General features: G+C 40.7%; 2 protein-coding genes across 2 annotated transcripts; one reads left to right on the top strand and one right to left on the bottom strand.

The window, feature by feature from the left end:
• Positions 1-5,691: 5,691 nt before the first annotated feature.
• On the top strand, positions 5,692-6,822 carry LOC109260833 (olfactory receptor 12D1). Its single transcript, XM_019439291.2, has one exon. It carries the CDS (start codon positions 5,692-5,694, stop codon positions 6,643-6,645), a length of 954 nt encoding a protein of 317 aa, XP_019294836.2. The 3' UTR covers positions 6,646-6,822.
• Positions 6,823-19,556: 12,734 nt separating this feature from the next.
• LOC109261664 (olfactory receptor 11A1) lies at positions 19,557-20,504 on the bottom strand. The gene has a single exon (XM_019439284.2). It carries the CDS (start codon positions 20,502-20,504, stop codon positions 19,557-19,559), a length of 948 nt encoding a protein of 315 aa, XP_019294829.2.
• Between the last annotated feature and the right edge of the window lie 2,943 nt (positions 20,505-23,447).

Raw genomic sequence — 23,447 nt, 5'->3', positions numbered from 1 at the left:
GGGCCTTCCTATAGAAGGAATAAAGATTTCAAATACACAACCTAACCTTACATCTTAAAAGCTGGAAAAAGAACAGCAAATAAAACGCCAAACCAGTAGAAGACAGGAAATAATAAAGATTAGAGCAGAAATCAATGCTATTTTAAAAAACAACAAACGGTAGAATGGATCAATGAAACCAGAAGTTGGTTCTTTGAAAGAATTAACAAAATTGATAAACCTCTAGCCAGTTTGACCAAAAAGAAAAAGGGAAGGACCCAAATAAATAAAATCAAGAAGGAAAGAAGAGAGATTACAACCAACACTGCAGAAACAAAAACAATAATAGGAGAATATTATGAGAAATTATACACCAAAAAAATTAGCAATCTGGAAGAAATGGACAAATTCCTGGAAACATATAAACTACCAAAACTGAAACAAAAAGAAATAGAAAAGTGGAACAGACCCATACCAGTAAAGGAATCAAATCAGTAATCAAAAATCTCCCAACAAACAAGAGTCCAGGGCCAGATAGCTTTCCAGGGGAATTCTACCAAACATTTAAAGAAGAGTTAACACCTATTATTTTGGAGCTGTTTCAAAAAATAGACATGGAAGGAAACTCATTTTACAAGGCCAGCATTACCTTGATTCCAAAGCCGGACAGAGACCCCACTAAAAAGGAGAACTACAGAGCAATTTCCCTGATGGATGTAAGAATCCTTAAGTTACTAGCCAACTGGATCCAACAATACATTAAAAGAATTATTCACAATGACCAAGTGGGATTTATGCCTGGGATGCAGGGCTGGTTCAATATCCACAAAATAATCAATGTGATACATCACATTAATAAAAGAAAGGACAAGAACCACATAATCCTCTCAATAGATGCAGAGAAAGCATTGGACAAAATACAGCATCTTTTCTTGATAAAAACCCTCAAGAAAGTACGGTTAGAAGGATCATACCTCAAGATCATAAAGCCATATATGAAAGACCCACCACTAATATCTTCATCAAAAACTGAGAACTTTCCCTGTAAGGTCAGGAACACGACAGGGATGCCCACTCTCACCACTGTTATTCAACATAGTATTGGAAATCCTAGCCTCAGCAGTCAGACAACACAAAGGAATAAAAGGCATCCAAATAGGCAAGGAGGAATTCAGACTTGCACTCTTCGCAGATGACATGATACTCTATGGAAAACCCAAAAGATCCCACTAAAAAAAAAAAAACAAAAAACTGCTAGAGTGGATCCATGAATTTAGCAAAGTCATAGGATATAAAATCAATGCACAGAAATCAGTTGCATTTCTACACACCATAATGAAGCAACAGAAAGAGAAATCAAGGAATTGACCCCATTGACAATTGAACCAAAAACCATAAAATACCTAGGAATAAATCTAACCAAAGAGGTGAAAAATCTATAAACTGAAAACTATAGAAAGCTTTGAAATAAATTGAAAACACCAAAAAATGGAAAAATATTCCATGCTCCTCAATTGGAAGAACAAATTTTGTTTAATATCACTACTACCCAAAGAAATCTATATATTCAAAGCAATCACTGTCAAAATAACACCAGCATTCTTCACAGAGCTAGAACAAACAATCCTAAAAGTTGTATGGAACCACAAAAGACCCCAAATAGCCAAAGTATTCATGAAAAAGAAAACAAAAGCTGAAGGCATCACAATCCCAGACACCAAGACATATTACAAAGCTGTAATCATCAAGACAGTATGGTATTGATACAAAAACAGACATTCAGATCAATGGAATAGAACAGAGAACCCAGAGATGGACCCACAAATGTATGGCCAACTAATCTTTGACAAAGCAGGAAGAATATCCAATAGAATAAAGACAGTCTCTTCAGCAAGTGGTGCTGGGAAAACTGGACAGTGACACACAGAAGAATGAACCTGGACCACTTTCTTACACCATACACAAAAATAAACTCAAAATGGATGAAACACCTAAAGAAAGCCTTCAAAATCCTAGAGGAGAAAGCAGACAAAAACCTCTGACCTCAGCTGCACCAACTTCTCACTCAACACGTCTCTGAGGGAAAGGAAAGCAAAAGCAAAAATGAACTATTGGGGCCTCATAAAAATAAAAAACTTCTTCACAGCGAAGGAAACAATCAGCAAAAGTAAAAGGCAACCGACAGAATGGGAGAACGTATTTGCAAATGACATATCAGATAAACGGTTAGTATCCAAAATATAGAAAGAACTTATCGAACTCAACACCCCTCAAAAGAACAAATAATCCAGTGAAGAAATGGGCAAAAGACATGAATAGACACTTCTCCAAAGACATCCAGATGGCTAACAGACACATAAGAAAATGCTCAACATCACTCATCATCAGGGAAATACAAATCAAAACCACACTGAGATACCACCTCACACCTGTCAGAATGGCTAACATAACAACTCAGGCAACAACAGATATTGGCAAGGATGTGGAGAGAGAAGATCTCTTTTGCACTGCTGGTCGGAATGCAGACTAGTTGCATCCGCTCTGGAAAACAGTATGGAGGTTCCTCAAAAAATTAAAAATAGAACTACCCTATGATGTAGCAATTGCACTATTAGGTATTTATCCAAGGGATACAGGTGTGATGTTTCAAAGGAGCACACGCACCCCAATGTATATAGCACCACCATCAACAATGGCCAAAGTATGGAAAGAGCCAAAATGTCCTCTGATAGATGAATGGATAAAGAAGATGTGGTATATATATACAATGGATCATTACTCAGCAATAAAAAAGAATGAAATCTTGCCATTTGCAACAATGTGGATGGAACTAGAGGGCATTATGCTAAGCAAAATTAGTCAGAGGAAGACAAATATCATATGACTTCACTCATATGAGGAATTTGAGATACAAAACCGATGAACATATGGGAAGGGAAGCAAAAATAATATAAAAACAGAAAGGGGGACAAAACATAAGAGACTCTTAAATACAGAGGACAAACTGAGGGTGGCTGGAGGGGTTGTGAGTGGGGGGGATGGGCTAAATGAATAAGAGGCATTAAGGATGACACTTGTTGGAATGAGTACTGGGTGTTATACATAGGGGATGAATCACTGTTATCTACTCCTGAAATCATTGTTGTACTATATGCTAGTGAACTTGGATGTAAATTTAAAAATAAAATAATTAAAAATTTAAAATATGAAACATATACAAATATACTTGTCAATTATTCCTCAATAACACTGGGGGAAACAGCCAAATTACTTAAATCCTTTTAGCTGCCATTATCTTGTAAAGTAAATATGATGTTAGTTCATCCCTCCCTGGATATTTGGAAGAAATAAATGAGTATTTGCACATAAGGAACTCAGAACAATAGTTTCTACAATGAGATTATTTTTATTTCTATAATATGTTTAGCATATGCTTGAACAAGGAATATTTTTCTGAAGTTTATTTGTTTATTTTGAAAGAGAGGAAAGAAAGTGAGTACAGGAAGGGGAGAGAGAGAGTAGAGAGCGAGAATCCAAAGCAGGCTTCCTGTGTGGGTCCGGAGCCCATTGCCCGGCTCCATCCACAAACCATAAGTAAGCTACCTGAGCCAAAATCAAGAGCCGGCTGCTTATCTGAAGGGCCCACCCAGGCACACACTGAAAGAGGAATTTTTATCGTGATTAATATACAATGCATTCGTGCAAAGCAACAATAATGGATCTCAACACAAAGATGGACAGGGTACACGGTGTTTATAACTGTTATAAGAAAGTTTGTATGGATGTCAAATTGCATATATTCCTGGGAAGAGGCTCACAGAATATTCTCACATAAAGGTTGCAGCAACAAGAGAGGATACACAAGGAGAGACCAGCCTCATCCCTTAGAGAAAGATGTGAGCCTTGGGATGTCTATTTTAAACAAACAAATTTAACACTATTACCAACAATGAAGAATCTAATTTGGAATAAATAAAAGCAATCCTACTTCTCCTTGTTCCTCTGTCTTGTTTTCCACAGGACCATAGTAAAAATTATGTAGAATGTTAAAGATTATCATCATCTGTACAGGTCAATGGAACATAACTGGCCTCCATTACTTCCAAACATTACCAAATTTCTTTCATTTTCTCACAAAGTTTTTCAGGGAAGTACCCATGATGAAAAAGGAAGAAAATGTAATTGCACTAAGAAAACAGAGGAGGCCCCTGACAATTGTGCTGTCCACAATTCTGCAAATAAGGAGGAAAAATAAAAAAGAAAAATTTACATCAGTGGGGAAAACAAAAAAAAGATGGAACTCAAGATAGCAACACCCAAGAGGAATTGTCTTGAATTGCAAGTATGGGAAAATACCCTGTTTATTCTCACAGCGATCATGCTCACACCCAGGGGACACTCTCTCCGTGTTTATATGCCTAAGGTCTGTGGCTCCTGAGAGGCAGGAAGAATGTCAGAAGGAGACAAAGACGTTTCTGAACATGAAGAGCTCATGCTGCAATCCCAATACAAACAGTCACTTCAAATATCTTCCTGCCATTCTCAGCTGTTGGGAGTGTAAACCTGAAAAGCTGGGCAGGCTGTGAATCCGACAATCAGGTAAGAGAATGCCTTAGGACTTGGGCTGAGAGGACCCCATATTTTCTGCATGCTTGTTTACATGCAAGTAAGCGCCCAGATCTAGAGCTGGTTTCCTATTTTATGATGGATTCCTGATTGCATTTGTGGATTGGGAAGGCTCTTCATACACTTTTATTGCCATATCTCATTCTCAACTCAGCAGGCCTGGTTCTCTAAATATTCTCCAGAGTAAATATGTAATTTCTCAGCATTAAAATTGCAGTGAAATAAATGACTGAGTAAGGACAGGTCTGATTAGAAATTGTCTTTAAATGTTAGAAAAAGGTTTCTTCCCCAAGTGAATTTTTGATCCAATTTTGTTTGGTGAGTCAGAGAACCCAAAATGTATTTGCCATAGCATTTGTATCTTACACAGGAGAGGTAGGATTAACAGTGTGCAAAACATACTGTCAAAGAAAGCTACTCTGACCTGTATGGAGCCAGCCTTTCATGGAGGCACAGCACAGATCGGGTATGTTCTCTAAATTCCTTCAACTCTATGGCCTAGAATCCTCCAAGCTATGGAGAAGTACTGCCTCATCAACCCACTCCTTTATTCCTCTCACATCAAATCTTTCTATTCTCCTCTCAGGGATTTCCCAAGCTTAGAAAAAAAAATTCCCCTTTTTGTAGGAGGCACCCCATGTCTGCATCTCCATTCAGATTTCCTTCCATTGTTTTCATTCTCTCCTTGTCTATATTCCTTAGTTAAAACTCTTCAGGGGCTTTCTTACAAGGTCTGGAGGTAGCAGTCTGGATGCCCATTAAAGTTTTATCAGAAGGTAGATGTGCACAGCCAGAGAAGATGGTAGGTTGGCTACGTGCTCTGAGTCTCTGGGAGAAAGAAACATATTAATGACAATCAAATAAGGGGAAAAAATGGTGGACCAATGGCCCATAACCAACAGTTCACCATAATATCTAATAGTCTAATGAGGCAAATCCTATAAAAGGAACGATGTGGGAACTGTGTAAAACAACAATGCTCTCCCTCAAAGTACCATTGTGTAGATGGGAAAATCCTCCACTACAAAGTCTCTGATTCTCAACAGGGGTACGCTCCAGAGAGTAATTCATCCTTTCTCTTAAGCGATGCTGAATCAAACCTCAGTCACTGCATTTCTCCTCCTGGGAGTCACAGACATCCAAGCACTGCAGCCTTATCTCTTCGTGGTTTTCCTTGCAATTTACGTGGTCAGTGTGGTTGGCAATGGAGCAGTCCTCCTGGTTGTCGTCTCTGATCCAAGACTCCATCTACCCATGTATTTCTTCCTGGGAAATCTGTCGTGTCTAGATATCTGCTACTCCACGGTGACACTGCCAAAGATGCTGGAGAACTTCTTCTCTACACACAAGGCAATTTCCTTCTTGGGATGCATAACCCAGCTTCACTTCTTCCACTTCCTGGGCAGCACGGAGGCCATGCTGTTGGCCGTGATGGCCTTTGACCGCTTTGTGGCCATCTGCAGGCCACTGCATTACTCTGTCATCATGAATTACCAGCTCTGTACCCAGATGGCTGTCACAGTCTGGACCATTGGTTTTTTCCATGCCCTGTTGCACTCCATGATGACCTCTCGCTTGAACTTCTGTGGTTCTCATCAGATCCATCACTTCTTCTGTGATGTCAAGCCTTTGCTGGAGTTGGCCTGCGGGAACACGGAGCTCAACCAGTGGCTTCTCAACACGGTTACCGGGACCATTGCCATGGGCCCCTTCTTCCTAACACTTCTCTCCTACTTCTCCATAATCATCTCTCTTTTCTCCAAGACCCACTCCTGTAGTGCGCTCCGCAAAGCACTGTCCACGTGTGCCTCTCACTTCATGGTGGTCATTCTTCTCTATGCTCCTGTTATCTTCACTTACATATCTCCTACCTCAGGCAGCTCCATGGACCAGGACCAGGTCGCTGCCATCATGTACACTGTGGTCACTCCTATGCTGAACCCACTGATCTATACACTGAGGAACAAGGACGTGAAGGCTGCCTTGAGTAGTGTCTTCAGTAGGAGGGGTGACCTGAACACATCTAGAGCACACTTCTAAGACAGGAAGCAATAGGCGATGATGAAGTTGGTGTGTGAGGTTAGACTGCTTCTGAGATCATGTACAATATGTGTAACAGGTGTAGTCTGAAGAAAAGATAAATGAGAAAGTCCAGATTGTGTTAAATAATGCATTCTTAGGTAGCAAAATGGAAACCTGAACCCATGGGACATCAGCCATAGAATCCTAATGTTCGGTTTTTGTTCAGGATATCACTTCATAAAACTGATTTTTTATGTATTCTTATGGATTCTCTAATGACATCAGGGATAGAAATATGCCTATATCACTCACATATTGGGTACATGAATACTACTTAGGGCTGTTTATCTGTGTGCTTCTTCTAAGTTAATGTATTCTAAGGTGAGCAATAAAATTCTTATACTGTTATATTTTGAGGAATTGAATTTGAACATTTAATAGGATAAGAAATGGTAATTCATATATGAGAATGAGTTAAGAGGAATTTTTAACCATTACGTTATGATTTCTTTTTTCCCTAAGCTGGAGGCAAATAAATGATTAAAACAAATGATTTAAGCACTAACTGACAGGGATAAAATAGCCAATGGTTTATCTAAGTGCTGTGGATCCTCTATCTCCAGAGATTTTTTTAAAGTCAACCGGATGAATGGTAAAAGAGTCCTGTTAAATCTTGTTGAAAGTGGGGACAGAATGAAATTAAAATCTCAGAGTCCCTCTCTAGCTACTTAATAGGTAATTTTTCCCTCAGTGTTTGGTCATGGAAAATGTTGAGTTTCAAAATACTTCCTATTTTTTGTTTGGTTTTACTATTTCTATGATAATTTCCAGAGACTGTTATGATGCAATATGACATAATACTGATGAAATGTGCAGAATTTATCAAAATGTTGTCTTGTTTTCCTTACTTGTCACCAAACCCAAATGTAACGAAAGCAACTAAATCATAATTGCTGAGACATTTCTGGAGCTAATGTCGGGAGGCACTGTGTTCCCCATTTTCTGAATCCCGGGGGTGGTTTCTGTGCATGAGAGATGGTGGGAGAAGCATTTATGACTATTTATAGATGCAGGTGAAGACTGTGATAGGCCTTTATGAGCTCAGGGACTGACTGTTCAAATTCTCTGCATCCACTTTTGTGAACACAAACAGTGTGGTTTGATCTCATCCCTGTTTTTAGTCCCTCAATTCTACTTTTGTTTAGAAAAAAAAAATAAAATGTGTCTGTGGAGAAGGCATCTTCTACCCTGAACTGTCTCAGCCCCTCATTTCTGTTGATCAGAATTGTTTACAAAATCCAAGCTCCACGCAGGCCGTGAACCAGAGAAGAACACGTCATTATCTGGTTGGCTACTGCTGCCTAACACACTAGCATCCCCAAACACAGAAGCTGAAGACACCTATGCCAGGAAGTTGCATTCTTCTGAGGCTCAGGAACTGGCAAGAACACAGCAGGGAAGCGCTGGTTCTCCTCGATCATGCTTGTGCCGTGGCTGAGCCGACGTGAGCATCCTCGCGTGGAAGAGCTGAGAGCTGGCAAAGTCTCTGTCTGGGTCTCCCTTGGTCCGCTCTCTCCAAGTGGCTGTTCTGTGCTTTCGCAGCATGGAGGCCTCAGGCTTGACACTCTATGGGGGGGCCAACAGACCATGGCAAAAGCTGCCAGTCATCTCTCCAACAAACCCAAGAACCAGTATTGACATCACCTGTACTATTCTCTCTTGAACAAAATGGTCACAGGCCTAACAAACTTTATAGAGAAGAAATCCCTACCTTTCATGGGAAAGAACATCAAAAAAATTTTGTGGACATCTTTAATCCACTCTAGTCCAACTCTAATAATTAACATTGTCCCCACATACAAATCACACTTATTCTCCCTCCAAATAATACTAAAATCTCATCCCGTTGCAGTATTAGTCAGAGTCTATGTCTTTTCACCTACATTGGGTCAAGGTACAGATGAGGCTTGTTGGGTCCAGTTTCTCAAGCTTCGTTCCTTTTTATCTCAAGAACTTCAAACTGATGCATCCAGTTATCTGCCCTAGGTAGACACAGACATACATTTGGGTTTATATATGGAATATTTTTCAGTCGTGAGAAAAAAAGGAAATCCTGCCATTTGTGACTATGTGAATAGACCTGGAGGATATAATGCTAAATGAAATAAGTCAGATAAAGACAAATACCATATTATTTTTTTATTTGTATAATTTAAGAAGCCAAACAAATGAACAAAGAGAAGAAAAGACAAAAAACAGACTCTTAGGTACAGAAAATGAGCTGGTAGTTGACAGAGGGGATGTGGGTAGGAGATGGTGGAAATGGGTGAAAATGATTAAGAGTACACTTATCCTCCCAAAATAAAATTTAAAAAAAAAAGAGTATACTCATCCTGATGAGCACTGAGTCATTTATAGAATTGTTCGATCATTATTGTACACCTGAAACTAATATAACACTATGTGTTAATTAATCATAATTTTCCAAAGGGAATTATGCTTAAAGAATTAAATAATTTTAGGCATACATCATGAATGGATTGTAAAATTATTAGGTGAGGGGAGCCCGGGTAACATTCGGTTGAGCATCCAACTTCGGCTCAGGTCATGATCTTGCAGTTTGCAGTTCAAACCCTGCATCGGGCTCTGTGCTGACAGCTTGGAGCCTAGAGCCTGCTTCAGATTCTGTGTCTCCCTCTCTCTCTGCCCCTCCCCTGTTTGCTCACTCTCTCTCTGTCTCTCTCAAAAATAAATAAAAACATTAAAAAATAAAATTATAATATAACATAACAAATAAACTAATATAATATGGTTAAAGATGATTGGAAATTGAATAATACAAGGAACAGACTGACACCACCTGACCCCACTGGTCAATAATATAAATAGCATCACTAAAAGTAGGACAAGCACTGTCTCATGAGATGCTATAACAGAAATAAAACAGCAACTTTGAGATATTCTGCCTCAAAGTTATCAAAGATCTAATCAAGCTTCTATCTCAGTATCAGTTTTGTAGTTTAAGTGCTAACAGGTTTTTTTTTATTGTAATGTAGGTGCCTGACATTAAGCTTTTTGTTGCTGAGACATCCATTTCAAAGTTAGTCACCTGGAATAAACATATCGCCAAATACATAACTACATAAGGAGCAGAGCGCCCCACCCATGCAGTTCCCCTTTGAGAGAGCCCTGGTAACATAGACAGCTGGTCACTCGAGTGACCCATGCAGTTCCCCTTTGAGAGAGCCCTGGTGACACAAATAGCTGATCACTCGAGTGACCCATGCATGCAGTTCTCCTTTGAGAGAACCCTGGTGACATAGACAGCTGGTCACTCGAGTGACCCATGCAGTTCCCCTTTGAGAGAACCCTGGTGACATAAACAGCTGGTCACTTGAGTGACCCTGCTTTTCCCTTCCCGTGCTTTAATTACTGCTCTTATGTTTTAAATTCAGCAAAGAAGAGTAAATGCCCAATACCCTAGACACTCCTCCCCCGATCCCAACACAGGCAGAGCCCCAGGCCCCTGTGCTCTCTCCCTTTCCCCAAGCCCTGTGTGGCCTCAGCAGTACTGTGTACCCACAGGACTGAGTGATAAATCTTGCCTTTTCAAAGCTCCCTGATGGTTGTTGCTGGAGCGTGTCTTGCAATTATAATAACAATCATAACAGGTGGTCTAGCCACAACATTGACTCCCAACAGGGAAATGTCAATGAGGGCCCAGGAGAGTGCCCCAGCCATTCCTAGCTGAATGTATCACTCAACAGGTGGAGACCAATCAAAACGAGTCTATATAGGATATAGGAATAGAAGTTAAGACTATAAATAAGCAGTAAGTCTAATTTAGAATATGGAACATGTATAGGACAGATAATCAGATTTCTCCAGTAGGTCAATGACATGATAAAAAGGGGGGGGGGGGGTGCTATGAAATAAGGGAATAAGAAACATAAAACAAGATACATTGTAAGAACCTTTCTCAAATCCTAAGTCTAAGAATTTACTGAAAGACAACTGGAAAAATTGAACATGGCTTGTGTATTAAATGACATTGAGGAGATTCTGATCATAGTGTAAGTGTCATAATGGCACTGTCAGTGTGTCTGTTTTTGTTAATTTATATTCTAGTTAACAACAGTGTAGTCTTGGCTTCAGAAGTAGAAGCCGGTGATTCATCACTTACATATGACACCCAGTGCTCATCCTAACAAGTGCCCTCCTAATACCTGTCACCCTTTTGGCCCGCCCCCACCCACCACCCTCCATAACCCTCGGTTTGTTCTCTTGCTGTGGTTTGGTCCTGTTACTTTTGAGACATATTTCTCTCGCGCCTCACTTTTTCTAACTCTACCTGTGTCTGTCTCTGTGTGTTAGAGAAGGCAGTTATGTCTCTTGTTCTTGACGGTAATGGCCATATGAAGAAAAGGTCTTGAAATGCCCTGCAGTGCTGTGTCCTCTTTGCCCAGGACCTGGCACTTCAGGGAGTGTCTCTGTCGTGTTCTTTTCTGCTTTCCCCTTCAGTTCAGTTATCTGCAGTGGCCTTTTTTCCTATGTGGGTAGTGTTTGGTCCCTGCCAGGTGTGGGTGGGTATTAACAGGTACACATTGGTGGTGTGCTTGCTAATTGACATCTGTGGACGCCACTGCCAGGATGGCCAACTTAAGGGGATCTGCAATGGGCATATGAGTGGGTCCCTCATTTTTAATAAGGTGCACCTCGGGCTTCTGTTGCCACAGTGCGTCCCCCGCCACAGCAACCAAGACTGAGGCCCCACACAAGGTGAAGGTCAGGAGATAAAGTGCTCGTGAGGTTCGCTTTGGTGTTCTGGGGGAGGAGCCTGCAGTTCTGGGACTGAGGCAAGTGTGACTGGAAAGGCTGGATCGGGAAGCACGTGGGGGTGGGGCTTGGTGCCAGCAAGTTAGGAAGCAAGTGTGGAGGCAGTGTTGGTTCCCGCAAGTGGCCACGTACTTATGCATGGGTGTGGGGGAGGGAAATAACACTGGCCAGTTCCTTTGTTCCTGGAGGAGTCTTTTTGAGATCCATATCTCTCCAAACATGCTCTGTGATGAGTAAATCCTCCTGTCTCTCCTGGTGTTTTTCAAACTACTGGCTCTATGCTATATCTGCTAGAGCTCTTTGTTGTGCTGTAGCTTTAAGGGCTCAGACTCTGCTTCCTAATGCCTTCAGGGCTCTCCCAGAGACAGGCAGGCTGATTTTAAGAATTCCAGGCTGTAAGTCCAGGCTGTTTGTGAGACCTCATGAAATTTGACTCCTCTGGCTTTCAAAGCCAAATGTTTTGGGGGTTCATCTTCCCTGTGCAGGTCCCCAGTGGGATCATCTGTTTTTTGACCTTCACCGTGCTCTTGGTTTCTTCTGGTCCACAGATGGCCACAGTCCTTTTAGGTCTCAAATTGCATCTCTGCCTTTCCAACCTTCTTCCTTGTGGCCTCTTCTCTACCCTTGGTTGTGGAGTTTGTTCTGCCAGTCATTGGGTCTTTTTCTGGGATATTTAAGCTGATGTGAGTGTTATCTCATTGTATCTGTGCATTGAGGTGAGTTTAGAATCCTGACAACCCACCATCTTCTCAGCCTCACCCATAAAGACGTTTTAAAAAACATTCAGGCCTCGGGTGCCTGAGTGATTCAGTTGGTCAAGCATCTGACTTCAGCTCAGGTCATGATCTCGCAGTTTGTGAGTTCGAGCCCCATGTCGGGCTGACAGCTCGGGACCTGGAGCCAGCCTCTGATTCTGCATCTCCCTCTCTCTCTCTTTCCGCCACTCCACTTCTCATGCTCTGGCTCTCTCTCTCTCTCAAAAATTAATATACATTAAAAAAAATTAAAAAAACACATTCAGTCCTATCCAAAGGAGCAAGAAAGGCCCCAAATACACAACCTAATCTTGCACCTAAAGGAGCTAGAAAAGGAGCAGCAAATAAAGCCCAAAGCCAGCAGAATAAGGGAAATACTAAAGACTACAGTGGAAATAAATGGTATAGAATCCAAAACAAAAAAAAACAATAGAACAGATCAATGAATCGAAGAGCTGTTTTTTTGTTTATTTGTTTGTTTTTTCATGTTTATTTACTTTTGAGAGAGAGACAGAGAGAGAGTGCAAGCAGGGGAGGGGCAGAGAGAGAAAGAGGAAGACACGGAATCTGAAGCAGGCTCCAGGCTATGAGCCATCAGCACAGAGCCCAACACGGGGCTTGAACTCACAGACCGTGAGATCATGAGCTGAGCCAAAGTTGGATGTTTAAATGACTGAGCCACCCAGGCACCCCTAAGAGCTGTTTTTTTGAAAGAATAAACAAAATTGATAACCCCTTAGCCAGACTTCTTAAAAAGAAAAGAGAGAGGACCCAAATAAATAAAATCATGAATAAAAGAGGAGAGATCACAACCAACACCACAGAAATACAATTATAAGAGAATACCATGAAAAATTATATGCCAACAAACTGGACAATCTGGAAGAAATGGACAAACATCCAGGCACTAACACAGTACCAAAAATCAAACAGGAAAAAATAGAAAATTTGAACAGGCCCATAACAAGCAAAAAAAAAATTAACTTAGTTTTTTTTTATTTTTTATTTTTTTAACATTCATTTATTTTTTAGAGAGAGAATAGGCAAGAGAGAGTGCAAGCAGGGGAGGGGAAGAGAGGGAGGGAGACACAAGATCTGAAGCAGGCTCCAGTCTCTGAGCTGTCAGCACAGAGCCTGATGCGGGGCTTGAACCCACAAACTGCGAGATCATGACCTGAGCCGAAGTCGGATGCTCAACCGACTGAGCCACCCATGTGCCCCAAAATCGACTCGGTTTTTAAAAGTATCCCCATAAGTAAAAGTCCTGGGCCAGATGGTTTCCCAGGGGAATGCTTCTAGACATTTAATGAAGAGTTAATACCTATTCTCCTCAAACTGTTCCAAAGAATAGAAATGGAAGGAAAGCTTCCAAATTTATTCTATGAAACCAGCATTACCTTGATTCCTAAACCAGACAAAGACCTCGCTAAAAGGAGAATTACAGGCCAATTTTTGATGAACATGGATGCACAAATTCTCAACAAGATATTATCAAATCGAATCTAACAGTACATTAAAAGAACTATTCGCCACGATCAAGTGGGATTCGTTTCTGGGCTGCAAGGCTGGTTGAAGATTTGCAAATCAATCAACATGATACACCATATTAATAAAAGAAGGGATAGGAACCATATGATCCTTTCAATAGATGCAGAAAAAGCATTTGACAAAATACAGAGTCTTTCTTGATAAAAACCCTCAAGAAAGTAGGGATAGAAGGAACATGCCTCAAGATCATAGAAGTAGTATATGAAAGACCCACAGCTAATATCATCCTCAATGGGGAAAAACTGAGAACTTCCCCCCTAAGATCAGGAACATGACAGGGATGTCCACTCTCACCAGTGTTGTGCAACATAGTACTGGAAGTCCTACCCTCAGCAATCAGGCAACAAAAAGAAGTAAAAGGCATACAAATCAGCAAGGAAGAAGTCAAACTTTCACTCTTCACAAATAACCTGATACTCTACCTGGAAAACCCAAAGACTCTACAAAAGAACTGCTAGAACTGATACATGAATTCAGCAAAGTCACAGGATATAAAATCAATGTACAGAGATCAGTTGCATTTCTATACAATGAAGCAGCAGAAAGACATATCAGAGAATTGATCCCGTTTATAATTGCACTAAAAACTATAAGATGCCTAGGAATAAACCTAAGGACGTAAAAGATGTGTATGCTGAAAACTATAGAAAGTTCATGAACAAAATTGAAGAAGACACGGAAAAACATGCCATGCTCATGGATTGGAAGAACAAATATTGTTAAAATGTTGCTGCTACCCAAAGCAATCTACACATTCAATGCAAGCCCTATCAAAACAACACCAGCATTCTTCACAGAGCTAGAACAAACAATCTAAAATTTTTATGGGGACACAAAAGACCCCTAATAGACAAAATAATGTTGAAAAAGAAAACAAAAGCTGGAGACATCACAATTCCAGACTTCAAACTCTATTACAAAGCTGTAATCATCAAGACAGTATGATATTGGCAAAAAATAGACACACAGATCAATGGAATAGGATAAAGAACCCAGAAATGGACCAACAAATATATGGCCAACTAACCTTGACAAAGAAGAAAAGAATATCCAATGGAAAAAACAAAAACAAAACAATCTCTTTCAGAAATGGTGCTGGGAGAACTGGACAGCGACATGCAAAAGAATGAAACTGCACCACTTTCTTACACCATACACAAAAAATAAATGGATGAAAGACATATGTAAGACAGGAAACCATCAAAATCCTATGGGAGAAAACAGGCAGTACCTCTGTAGCCTCAGCCACAGCAACTTCTTACTAGACATGTCTCTGGAGGCAAGGGAAATAAAAATAAAAATGAATTATTGAGACCTCAACAAGAGCAAAACAGACTTAAGTAATATGCCTGATATAAAATTTAAGTAATTATCATAAAGATACTCATTGGACTTGAGAAAGAAGCTGAGGACATCAGTGAGTCCCTTAACAAGGAGATAAAAAAAAAAAAAAAACAGAGGTGAAAAACACAATAAATGAAATAAAAATACTCTTGAGGGAATAAATAACAGCCTAGATGAAGCAGAGGAATGAATTAATGATCTGGAAGACAGAGTCATGGATAGTAATCAAGCAAAAGAGAGAAAAAAATTATGCAAATAGACTTAGGGAACTCAGTGACTCCATCAAGCATAATAACATCAATATTATAAGGATCCCAGAAGAAGAAAAGAAAAGGGGGCAGAAAAAATTTTTTAAGAAATAATAGCTTAAAACTTCCTTCTGGGGGTAAGAAACAGAAATCCAGATCCAAAAAACTGACCCAACGATGTCCATGCCAAGACACACAGTAATTAAAATGGCAAAAAGTAGTTAAAAGAGAGAATTTTAAAAGCAGCAGGAGAAAAGAAATCAGTTATATACAAAGGAAATCCCATAAGGTTATCAGAGGATTTTTCAGCAGAAATTCTGCAAACCAGAACGGATTAGCATGACATATTCAAAGTGCTGAATGGAAAAAATCTGCAGCCAAATATACTCTATCAAGCAAGGCTATCATTCAGATATGGAAGGAGAGATAAAAACTTTCTCAGACAAACAAAAACAAAAGAAGCTTGTGACCACTAAACCAGCCCTGCAAGAAATATTAAAGAGGAATCTCTGAGTGGAAACATCATAAATGAGAGTATGAAAAATAAATATATCTATAAAAATCAGTCAAAACATTCACAAAATAAAAGGATGTTAACATATGACACCATATACCTAAAATGGGGGTGGGGTGGAGTAAAGAATGCATTCAAACTTAAGCAACCATCAGTTTAATACAGACTATTATATGCAGAAGATGTTATATACAAACCTAATAGTAATGACAAATCAAAAGGCACTTAAAGATAAGCAAAGAATAAACAGAAAAGAATTCAAGGATATCACTAAAGAAAACCAGTAAACCATGCAAGAGAGCAAGAGAAGAAAAGGCCAGAGAAAAACTATAGAAACAACCACAAAACAAGGAACAAAATGGCAATAAATAGACATCTATCAATAATTACTTTGAATGTAAATGAACTAAACACACCAATCAAAGGACATAGGTTAACAGAATTGATTTTTTTTAACTTATCTATATGCTTCCTACAAGAGATGCATTTCAGAATTAAACACACCTGAAGATTGAAAGTGAGGGGATGGGGAAACATTTATCATCCAAATGGGTCTCAAAAGAAAGCTGGGGTAGCAATACTTATACCAGAAAAAAAACAGACTTTAAACCAAAGACTGTAACAAGAGACAAAGAAGGATAATACATAATAATAATTGGATTATTACAATCCAACAAGAAGATAAAATAATTATAAATATTTATGGACCCAACATGAGGGCACTCAAACACATACAATTAATAACAAGCATAAAGGAAATAGTCGATAGTAATACAGTAATAGTAGGGGACTTTAACACATCAATGGACAGATTATCCAAATGGAAAATCAACATGAGAACAATGGCTTTGAAAGACATACTAGACCAGATGGATTTAACAAATTTATTCGAAACATTCCATTGTAACACAGCAGAATATACATTCTTACCACATGCACATGAAATGAACACTCTCTAGAACAGATCACATATTAGGCCACAAGAGAAGTCTCAACAAATTCAAAAAGATCAGTCATACCATGCATCTTTTCTGATCACAACACTCTGAAACTGGAAATCGACCGCAAGAAAAATTCTGGAAAGACCATGAATACATTGAGGCCAAATAACATGTTACTAAACAGTGAATGGGTCAACCAAGAAATCAAAGAAGAAATCAAAAGTACATGGAAACAAATAGAAATGAAAACACAATGCTCCAAAACTTTTGGGATGCAGCAAAAAGTGGCTAAGAGGGAAGTTTAGACCAACATAGGTCTACCTCAAGAAGCAAGAAAAAGTTCAAATAAACAACCTCATCTTACACTTAAAGGAGAAATAAATACATAGATAGATAGATAGATAGAAGATAGATAGATAGATAGATAGATAGATAGATAGATAGATAGATGATAGATAGGGGCGCCTGGGTGGCTCAGTCAGTTGAGCGTCCAACTTCCGCTTAGGTCATGATCTCATGGTCCATGAGTTTGAGCCCCGCGTTGGGCTCTGTGCTGACAGCCTGGAGCCTGGAGCCTGCTTCAGATTCTGTGTCTCCCTCTCTCTCTGACCCTCCCTCATTCATGCTCTGTCTCAAAAATAAATAAATGTTAAATAAATAAATAAATAAATAAATAAATAAATAAATAAAACAAAATAAGACAAAACCCAAAACCTGCAGAAGGAAGGAAATAATAAAGATTAGAGCAGAAATAAATGGTATAGGCCCTGAAAAAAACAATAGAACAGATCAATAAAACCAGGAGTTGGTTCACTGAAAAAATAGCAAAATTGATAAGCCTCTAGCTACACTCATCAAGAAAAAAAGAGAAGGGACTTAAATAAGTAAAATCACAAATGAGAGGAAATTAACAACCATCACCACAGAAATACAAACAATTGTAAGATTGTATTATGAAAAATTATATGCCAACAAATCGGAAAACCCAGAAAAAAAAATAGCTAAATTCCTAGAAACATATAAACTACCAAAACTGAAAAGAAGAAATAGAAAATTTGAACAGATCAATTACTAGTAAGGAAATTGAATCAGTATTTTTAAAACTCCTAACAAACAAAAGTCCAGTACCAGATAGCTTCACAGAGGAATTCTACCAAACATTTAAAGAAGAGTTACTGCTATCACCCATCATCAGAGAAATACAAATCAGAACCACAATGAGATACCAATTCACGCCTGTCAGAATGGCTAAAATGAACAACTCAGGAAACAACAGATGTTGGTGCATACGTGGAGAAAGGGGAACTCTCTTACACTACTGGCAGGAATGCAAACTGGCAAAGCCACTGTGGGAAACAGTATGGAGGTTCCTCAAAAAGTTAAAAATAGAACTACCCTATGACCCAGCAATTGCACTACTACGTATTTACCAAAAGAATGTGAAAACACTAATTCAAAGAATACATACACCCCTATTTTTATTGCAGCATTGTTTATAATAGCCAAATTATGGAAGCAGCCCAAGTGTCCATCAACTGATTAATGGATAAAGAAGATGTGGTATACATACACAATGGAATATTACTCCACCATAAAAAGTATGACATTTTTCCATTTGTAATGACAAGGATGAAACTAGAGAGTGTAATGCTAAGCAAAATAAGTCAGTCAGAGAAAGACAAATACCCTATGATTTCACCCATATGTGGAATTTAAGAAACAAAACAAATGAGCACCAGGAAAAAGAGAGAGGCAAACCACGAAACAGATGCTCAACTACAGAAAACAAACTGATGGTCACCAGAAAGGAGGTGGGTGGTGGGATGGGGGAAACAGGTGATTACATGGTATGGTAACTATATGTAATTGAAGTTAAAACAATTTAAAAATGCCTTTATCAAAGAGCACACAGAATATTTGTATGTGGAATATGTACTTACACAATGCACACAACTGAAAGTCGCTTGAAAATCCTGCAGAAAAAAAGGAGCCATTGACTCCAAAAAGGAGTCATTGAAATAGGGTTGACAAATGTAGATAATGAAGCTGGATGATGGCTACATGGGGTTATTAGAATTTTCTCACTACTTTCATATATGTTTAAAATTTTCTACAATAAAAATCTTAAAAAAAAGCAAATGCATTCACCTTTAAATGTTAAAAATATCGTATACCCTTAGACTGGGCAGTTTAAGTCCTAAGGATTTATTATAGGAAAATCTGGATGTAAACTATGTTTGCATGGTGAAAGAATTGCATACAACTAAAAAATCCCATAAGCGAAGATTAAACAAGCCATGTTTAACCATCCTAAAAGCCCAGAAGAATGAATAACTACATACTCGTTGAAAAGAAAGATGTTTAAGACATAGTGTCTAGTGAAAAACCAGATTGCAGTTTCACAATCCAAGTTGTTTTATACATATGTGTGTGTATACACACATGCACACACACACACGTACACACCTATTACAAGTAGCCAATATTTTTGCTTTCTGTTTCTGTTTCTGTGTATCTACTTTCTATATCAAATATTCATAGCCTATTTTAAAAACAATAATAAAAGATAAATGTAAATTTTAAGCTAACACTTGAAATTGGTGCTCATTTTTAGAGTAACTACAGAATGTTTTACAGAGAGAAAGGTCAAAATAGAACAAAGTTCTTCCTCCCCAACCAGTCCTGAAGGACACCCCAATGGAGACATGCGAAGTCCAAATAAAATCCTCACCACCATTCTCCCTCAACTGAGTGTTTTGGTGAGCTTAACGTACAGAAGTCTCCTCAATGCATGATGAACCTCCTTGTTCCTCAGGGTGTAGATCACAGGATTGAGAAGAGGGGTGACCACAGTGTAGAGCAGGGCGAAGACCTTGGAGACAAGTTGGGAGCGGACAGCAGAGGGTGCAATGTACAAGACCATGAGAGTTCCATAGAAGGTGGACACCACCACAAGGTGGGAGGAGCAGGTGGAGAAAACCTTTCGCCTCTGGGCCCCAGCAGGGACTTTGAGCACAGTTACCACGATCCGGGCATAGGATGTCAGAATCAGCCCGAAGGGGACAGTGAGGCAGACCACAGACAGAATGAATGTTGTCATCTGGGCCACACTGGGATCCGAGCAGGCCAGGCCCATCAAGGGCATGAAGTCACAGTAAAAGTGGTCAATGTGGTTGGGGCCACAGAACCTCAGCTGGCCCATTAGGGCCACAACCAGTCCATCTACCATGAAGCCAGAGAGCCAAGCTATGACCACCAGCCCCAAGCACCCCCTGGGTCCCATCAGGAGTGGGTAGCGGAGTGGATAGCAGATTGCCAGGTAGCGATCATAGGCCATGACAGCCAGCATGAAGCACTCAGCCGTGGCTAGAGAACCGAAGATAAAGAACTGCAGCAAGCAACCAGCCACAGAGATGGCCGCTTCCTGCAAGAAGCCCTCTAGCATTTTGGGCACCACTGTGGAGGTGTAGAGGATCTCCAGGAAGGACAGGTTAGCCAGGAAGAAATACATGGGTGTGTGGAGCCTCCGTGAGCTAACCACCGCCGCGACGATCAGCACATTCCCCATGACAATGGACACGTAGACAATGGTGAGCACAACAAAGAAAACGAGACGCAGCTCAGCTACATCATGGAAACCAAGGAGGACAAATTCAGTGATAGTTTGGTTTTCTAGAGCAACCATTTCCATGGGGATCGTCCAAGTTCCTGCCTGACAGAGATTAAGGGAGAGATTTTAGTGCATCTCTGTCTCCAACACCAACTCCAAGACAAGGAAGGCTACAGCGAAAAGATGAGGGTGAGTCTCCCGCACAAAAGTCCCTTGCACATCCTGATCTGTCCCCCTATAGTGGCTTCCTCCTCCAACTCTGTTCCCCCGACCGTCCTTAACTGTGTGTGTTCTTCATGGCTCAGGAGAGTTCGTCCAAACACAAGCGTAGTCTTCAGGACCATTTACCCTATTAATTCAACCCAGTGTTTCTGTGACACAATGAATCCACCAGCCTCATGTGTAGACCCAGCCACACAGTCGTCCTCCTGAACAGCAGACTAATACCCTCCAAATGCCTGCGAGACACTCCCTACCCTCAGCTCAAAATCAGCAGGATCAAACACAAATCCTCATATCTTTCCCAGCCACAACCAACTGGGCAGGTAGTGTGAAATTCTGCTTTGATCCCAAGCTTACCATATCATTGCCATTTCAGCTGAATGCCCTCTCCCATTCCCAACCTCCAGTCAGTAAAATCCCACTGGTTGTTCCTTGGAAAGTTCTTACACATTCCCTCCTCCCCACACACCAACTTCACAGCCTCTTCATGACTCTCTTAGCAGTCACCTCTGCGTGATCTTAGCAGTTACAACTGTGTGGGCTCCTTGTCCCCTCTCATGTATCGAAACAATCTTCTTTAGATCCTGGTTTCATCAAGTCATTCAAGGTTTTATAGGGGAAATGTGATAAATGTGGGAACAGAGGGACCAAATGCAGAGGGAGTGGAGGGGGCATGACAGTCCAGCCAGGGAAGGTGGTTGTAGGCTCAGTCTTGAAGTACAGGGAAGAGCTGGTCAGGCAACAGGTGCTGAAGATTCTAGGTCAAATAAAACCATTCCATACACTCAACAGCTTACCATCTTGTGGAGAAAATGGACACATCAACAAATAATTGCAATAGGCTAAAAGAGAGCTCATGAATCCAACCTGCAATAAACCCTCCTGGGTAGAAATAACCCTGGACTGATGGGATTGCTAAGGAGAAAGGGAGGTGTGGAGTGAGGGCATTTCAGGTAAAAGGAAAATGAAGAGTAGAAACTGAGGCAAGAAACAGCACACAGTGTGAGGAGGGGAAGAGGGTGTCAGGGAGAAAGCAACCAAGGGCAATTAAAAGAAATTCACTTCTGAAGAAGCGTTAGGATTGAGGCAAAGAGTGTGGAAGGTAGGGATGCAGATGTGGGCCCAGACCAGAGCATGGGGGTCCTGTCCTGTTGTGAGGAGAGCTGGGGCTTTGTCCTGTAGGCAGAAGGGAACACAGAGGTGACACGGTCCACCTGCACCTGGCTGGTACTGAGGAAGCTGGGCCCAAGGCAGCTGGAGTGGGGGAAGGGCGATTCCACATCCCAGCTGCATCCTGGGGAGCAGGTGCACTGCTTTGAGGTGACCATTCATTGCTCTGTTATCTGCACTCTCTCCTCCATGGAAATCTCTCCTCTGTGCAAAGACTGCCAGCTCATCTATCACAGATATTAGTATTTATATCCACACTCAACAAAGTTCTCAACAAAGTTGAAGGCTCAGTAAACCCTGATGTTTAAAACCGCCTGTCCCACAACCAAAGCCCACATGAAGTGATTAGGGGGGTTTTGTGCTCCCTGGACCTAGGAACCCCAGAGGTTCTGTTAATGTCTATTCCCTACCCTCCGTGTCAGTGCTCTTCCTTGGGGTCCAAATTTGACCTTCCTCTGGACCTCCTGTAGCCCCTAGATTATTTATACATCCCAAACCCACTCTGAGGCTGGGGTTCTTTCTACACACTGGTCTCTCAGAAGTAGAGGCAGGCCAGGACCTCCAGTAATAAATAGCTCCCCACTATCACCACCCCAGAAATCAGCACCAGAACTTGATCATACTGACTCAGCCATTTATCCCTACAGTGACAAGATTTGCATTCCTACAGATTCCACTCATTCACTCTCCAGATCGTAAATGAAACGCAATCCTTCTTTCCTAGGGTGGCACTGAGCCAGCTGAAACCAGAGAGAGGTGTAGTGGAGGCTAGCATGTTGAGGACAAACATAAGGTTAACGATCTTGCTGTGAAACCAACATGTACCTATTACAATCTATTTCATGACTTTGTCCAAAGGAACAAGGTATTATTTTCCTCACTCCAACTATGTGGGAGAGGCTACTTCAGGGAAGGCAGACTGAGGGCGGGAGCAAGTCAGAGAGCACAGCAGCTGAGGGTGGGAGCAAGTACAAGAGAGTACAGCAGCTGCAGCACTCAGAGCACATGTCCCCGGGTGGCAACCTCTAGGGCACCATCAAGACCTCAATCTTGGCAAAATCAAGCCCCCCACACCCACAATATGAGAAGACAGCAAACATATTACAGTGTCCTGGGGCACCACTTACCTTCATTATACCAGGGAACAAATGCTAAACAATGCTGACTTACCCAGGGATGTGGTTAGAGGGTGAAAACAAAGGGTGAGATATGAATATTAAGGGAAACTGAGGGGATAAGCCATTTTCAAAAGAAGCCAAGATGCTGTGACTCAGGACACAGGAGCTAGTCAGCCTGGAGCCAAAGAAAATTTCCACTTTCCATCCCCAGAGGAACACCTAATTTAAATAAATGTGTGTGTGGTCACAGAATCTGCTGGAAGCGTTCCTGGAAACATGGATGTATCCTATTGCTGCATCCACATGACTCCTGAAACAGAATGCTACAGGCACCAGTGACAGTCACAGCAAAGTTTATTGCAACGAGAGGCAAGGCCAACCGATCGGGACCAACATTTTTGATCAGAGTGCAGCCTCGAACAGCCGGGGTACAGAGTTTTTATAGCCGACCACATCGTCTTATCACCTGGGAACAGAACAAAGAAATAGTTCCCAGATGAGGTGGAAACAGTTC

This window comes from Panthera pardus, unplaced genomic scaffold (assembly GCF_024362965.1).
Source record: "Panthera pardus isolate Hobbes unplaced genomic scaffold, ASM2436296v1 HiC_scaffold_17, whole genome shotgun sequence".
Taxonomy (NCBI): Eukaryota; Metazoa; Chordata; class Mammalia; order Carnivora; family Felidae; genus Panthera; species Panthera pardus.
This window is presented reverse-complemented; position numbering and strand designations above follow the sequence as displayed.